The sequence below is a fragment of the Nanorana parkeri genome, unplaced genomic scaffold (genome assembly GCF_000935625.1).
Source record: "Nanorana parkeri isolate BGI_ZX_2015 unplaced genomic scaffold, ASM93562v1 scaffold407, whole genome shotgun sequence".
NCBI lineage: Eukaryota > Metazoa > Chordata > Amphibia > Anura > Dicroglossidae > Nanorana > Nanorana parkeri.
In genome coordinates this window covers 377,410-382,179 of record NW_017306675.1, presented here as the reverse complement: position 1 = coordinate 382,179, position 4,770 = coordinate 377,410, and the positions used below count along the sequence as shown (strand labels likewise).

General features: G+C 42.9%; 1 protein-coding gene across 1 annotated transcript; it reads right to left on the bottom strand.

The window, feature by feature from the left end:
* Positions 1–462: 462 nt before the first annotated feature.
* On the bottom strand, positions 463–3,979 carry CUNH7orf25 (chromosome unknown C7orf25 homolog). The gene is made up of 2 exons (XM_018559619.1): positions 3,901–3,979; positions 463–1,877 (listed from the first exon to the last, which is right to left on the bottom strand). Exon 2 carries the CDS (start codon positions 1,859–1,861, stop codon positions 590–592), a length of 1,272 nt encoding a protein of 423 aa, XP_018415121.1. The 5' UTR covers positions 1,862–1,877; positions 3,901–3,979; the 3' UTR covers positions 463–589.
* Positions 3,980–4,770: the final 791 nt, after the last annotated feature.

Sequence of the window (4,770 nt, the reverse complement as noted above, 5' to 3'; positions counted from 1 at the left end):
ACTGAGCTGTGTAGTGTACACGTAGCTCAGTGCACAGGAAAAAAATTGCTAAATGGAAGCAAGAAGCTTTTATGGCAGAAGAGCCTTATACAGTCTCTTCTGTCATATAAAGCCTACCGATCAGCATTTTTTTTTGTGGCAAATTTGCTTCCACTTTAACAGCCTAAGGTGTAGCCTGAGACAGTTGGTCCATTGCAAGTACCAGGTGCTGCTACGGAGCATAGCGGTTATCTAAAGCCCACTTGCCAATTACTTTCTATGGCAACGCGGTGTTTAAGGTTCAGTACGTTGGCCACATAAGCCTTACCGGGTACACCAAAGCTGAAGGCTGTAAAAAATGCTTGGGCAGGACAGGCATCTAAGGTATGATTTCTGTTGCCAACTGAGATGAGGGGACAGATGGAGGTACAAAACCAGATTTTAATTTGCATATACACAAGAAAAAAAAAACTCTTCAAGTACATGACTTTATTTATCCAAGAATTTCCTGGACATTTATTTCATAAAGCAAATATGGCATAAACTTTGCCCTTTGTGATAAAACTAATAAGACCTGAAGAAAATCATGAGAAATCAGCACCCGATTAGGTCATAGACGATCTGGAGACGCATGCTGCTTCGGTACAGGAGTAGCAGTAGATTCTTTGCTTTCAGTTAGTGCTCTAGGATGGTGGATAAAAACACTAAATGTAACACCCTGGTTATTCGCTGCTCTTACAAAGCCACTGTTAGCGGTCATTGTGATGGCTTTCAAGCTGTCCCCAGAACCAAATATGGAGACTGAGCGCCGGTTTATTTTAGAGCTGACTTCAAGTTTTAAGGCACGTTCTGAAGGCTGGTCAGGTACCACCGTAATTCTTTTAATAAGTGTTGCAGCTCGCTCCCTTTCTTTTGGTCCTCCCAAGGTTTTTAAGATAGACTGGAAGTCCCTCACAGCAGACTCACATGCAAACAGTTCTTTGTCATCCATGAAAGAAGTCAGCAATGGCAAGACCTTCTCCTTCCTTTCCTGAGCAGCCTGCTCTGTTAATACTTTCTCCTTAAATACCAAGTGGCAACCCCCATGACTGAGTGCAGATACATAGGTGATTAATGTAGTGATGTCCAAGTTCACTCGTTTACAGACTTCAACTTTGATCTCCCTAGGAAAAGCCACACTGGCCACTATATTATCTCTATCTACTATACCACCATGTAGGAGCTCTGAATCATCATCATCCTCCGATTCACTGTTACTTAAAGTATCTTCTTCTTGTGCAGTATCTTCAAAGGCATTAACAGCTACTATATCTCCACGTACTGAAATTCCCATCTGCTTTAGCTTTTCAGCCATAGGGCATGAAATACCATTATAGAAAGCAAATATGATGTGAGGACTGCTATACTGTACAGGTTGCTGGTGACTAGCTTGTAGGTAATCCTCTGCTTGTTCAATTATGCTTTTGTCACCGTACTGACCACGTCCAAGCCATATATTATGCAGGGCTTCAGCTTTTCTTCCAACTGCTTTCACCCATGTGTGTCCGCCATTAGCTACCACATCCACTACAAGCGTTTGCTTTTCACCAAATTGGTCTTTGTAGCTGAAGACATGGAGTACACTGACCACATCCTCTAGACTCTCAGCAGACTCAAGAATGGCTTGCAGATGAGTAAGGTTGGTGCTTCTCAAGTGAGACTCCTTAATGGCTACCTTTCCCACTTCCACCTTTTGCAAGAACTTCAACTCAGCTCTCAGCTTGCTGCATAGTTTTGCTCCACCTTCAACTCCACCAACACGAGACTTGGAAAGGGCTTCAGCTCTCTTGATCAGTTCCTTGGCAATTACAATGCGCTCAGTAAGCAATGACTCCACAGACATGTTGGCAGCATTATCCCTAAAAAAAAATAATACATAAATAAATCAGATTTTTAGCACAAGACATTTTTTAAATCTCTGCAATCAGTGTTAGCTGCACTAGATGCTACTGTACAGGCATGGAACTTCCTTCTCTCTTCATCCATTTGGGTTCTTTGCATTAGCTATGTCACAAGCTTGAGATCACGAACACCTCAATATTCCACAGGAGACTATTCCAGTATAGATATGCCACATCCCATCTTCCTGGGAAATCTGACATGCCCCTTTAAAGGAGAACTATGAGATGAGTGATTTTCACTCAACCTCATAGTTCAAGCCGACGTGCGACAATGAGACTGTCACACGTCAGCTCAATAGATCGGGAAGTGAGCGAACACATACCGTCGCTCGCTCACTTCTCGATCATTACCCTGCAGAGAGCCATGACTGTCACTCACGGCTCCCTGCAGGGATTCCACCGCTCCGTTCCTCCAGCGCTGACTGGAGGAACTGACAGGGTAGGGGGTGGGTACAGCTGGCTCTACCTCTAGGTAGGCAGAGCCAGCTGTCAATCATGCAGCTGGGTGGCTCTCGACAGTAATGTCGGGATCTGTCCCGGCTGCGGCGGTCTCAGTATACCGCGAGTTGTAGTTTGCGGTATATTGAGCTTTGGGTCACGGGAGGACTCTAGTTTGTGTCCTCCCGTGACCCTGAGGAGAACTATGGGAAAAAACACTTACCCCATAGTTCTCCTTTAATGTCTGTCACAAGCAGTTGATGGTAAAGAAAACACATTCACAAGGCATATCTTGTACAAAAATCCTGAAACATACCACCTGCATTGAGGATGAGTACTGGTAGCTTACACCCCTCTTGGGAGACACTTGTGTAATGGAACTTTCTGTATTTAAAGCCAACAGAATGTTTTTTTTTTTTTTAATGTTCTAGAACTGCAGCCCATGTTAAACACCCCTGTGATGTCAGCATGCAGGAAATTCAGGCTGCTTCTCTCACGTAGAGCCCAGTGGTCCGTCATCCCCCCTGGCACAGTGCTGCAATGAATAATTGAATAATGCTGCTCGGGGAACATGTTGTATTTTTTTGTGGGGGGAATAGAGCAAGGAAGTGTTAAAACACCTGCCATGTTTTTATTGCTGTCTAGGACTCTGTTGGAAAGATTCACCCTCTCTAGCCGTCTTCATGATCTTTGATGACATTAAATCTGAAACAAAAAGTCAGGGGAACTCCAAAATTTTAGGTGTTTCCTGATGGGACAAGGTGCAGACCGTGACATGATCTATTCTTCCTCTCCGCGGTGTCAAATCAGAGAACACCTTGTATTCCCTGAATGGCAGCGGTGCCAAGTAAACAATTTGTTGTGCTCAGGGTGTAGAGGGGAAGCCATGCCTGGAAGGATCATGGCTATCACTGTATGTAGCACTACTTATTATAGTGATTTTCAACGTCCTCATTGGCACCCCCACATATCAGATATAGATACATATATTGAGCCAAGCTAGACCAATGTAAGTATCCATAAAAGATCATTGCTGGAGGCATGATTATTACAGCTGACCCAACTTCCACTAACAGAACCCAAAGCTCAAACATACAAACTGCTGCAATGCATTCTGGGACCTGCACCTTCACTTCCTACATTAGCGCTGTATGTGTGCGTCTGGCAATCCATTTTCTACCCATATGCGGTGAGTTGAATAATTGGTCATTTTCTTATTTCACTGTGAAAGAGGAGAACTATATTACATGAATGACATGAGTAGAATATATCATTTTAACTCGGCAACATATTTGGCAGAAGTGAATGATTGTATTAAACAATAGATTTGGTAGTTAATGAAAGCACAATCTGCAGACGTTATGAGTGCCAATAAAATGTCTAACACAGTGCAACTAACTCAGGACACAACCCCAGCCCGACAAAAAACTGCTACACCAGAGTTTACAGCATATGGTACTAAATCCCTCATACAGATAGTTCACCTCAATCTTCAGCAGTCTCTCTGCTCACATTCCGTTATAACAGATGCTGTACATATTACCTTAATCATCAAGTCCACTTTTCCCAGTCACCGACTGTCCGGATACTCCGTGGTAGTTGGCATTTACTCCTTCCTTTTTCTGAGTTCCAAGCCTCATTCTCATTGTTTCTGCTTATGCGTTTCAAGCCTCGTTCTCATTATCTCTGCTTCTGCGTTCCAAGTCTTGTTCTTATTTTCTCGGCTTCTGTGTTTCAAGCCTCGTTTTCATTCTATCAGAATCTATGTTTCAAGGCTCGTTTTCATGAGCTCTGCTTCTGCGCCCCAAGCCTCGTTCTCATTATCTCTGCTTCTGCATGCCAAGCTTCATTTTGATTGTAAGTTTTTCTACTGCGTTCCAAGTCTCATCCTCGTTACTTATCTATTTCTTTCTGTCACCTGGCTGAAAATTATCAGATAATCATGCTGACAGCTATAAACAAAAACTTACTTTTTCATGCAATGTGAAAATAAAGCTTTATTAAATATATATATGTAGTGTGCTTGCTGGCGAACACACCTATGTTCAAAGTTCAATAATCGTGTAATAACTAACAGTCATTAAAGCGCAGCAAGTGTATTTAAAAAAGAACTCCATGATTCATTTAAATTAACCCTTGAAGTGGAGCATGCAGGGGCACAGGAGGAGTGAGTTGAGCAGTCACAGGATGAAGGCTGAGGTGAGTACATCTGCTTTATTTTCTCCCTTGATCAAAATGAGCACCTAACCCATGCTGTGTGGGGGTAGCCTCATGGCATGGGTTAATTTTAATAAAACTTGGAGTTCTTCTATAAAGAAGGACTCAAGGCATACAAGATTCTAAACCTCGCAGTGGGGCTACCCCTGCACTGCAAGGGTTAAATGCTCTTTTTTTTTTTTTTTTTTTTCTAGGG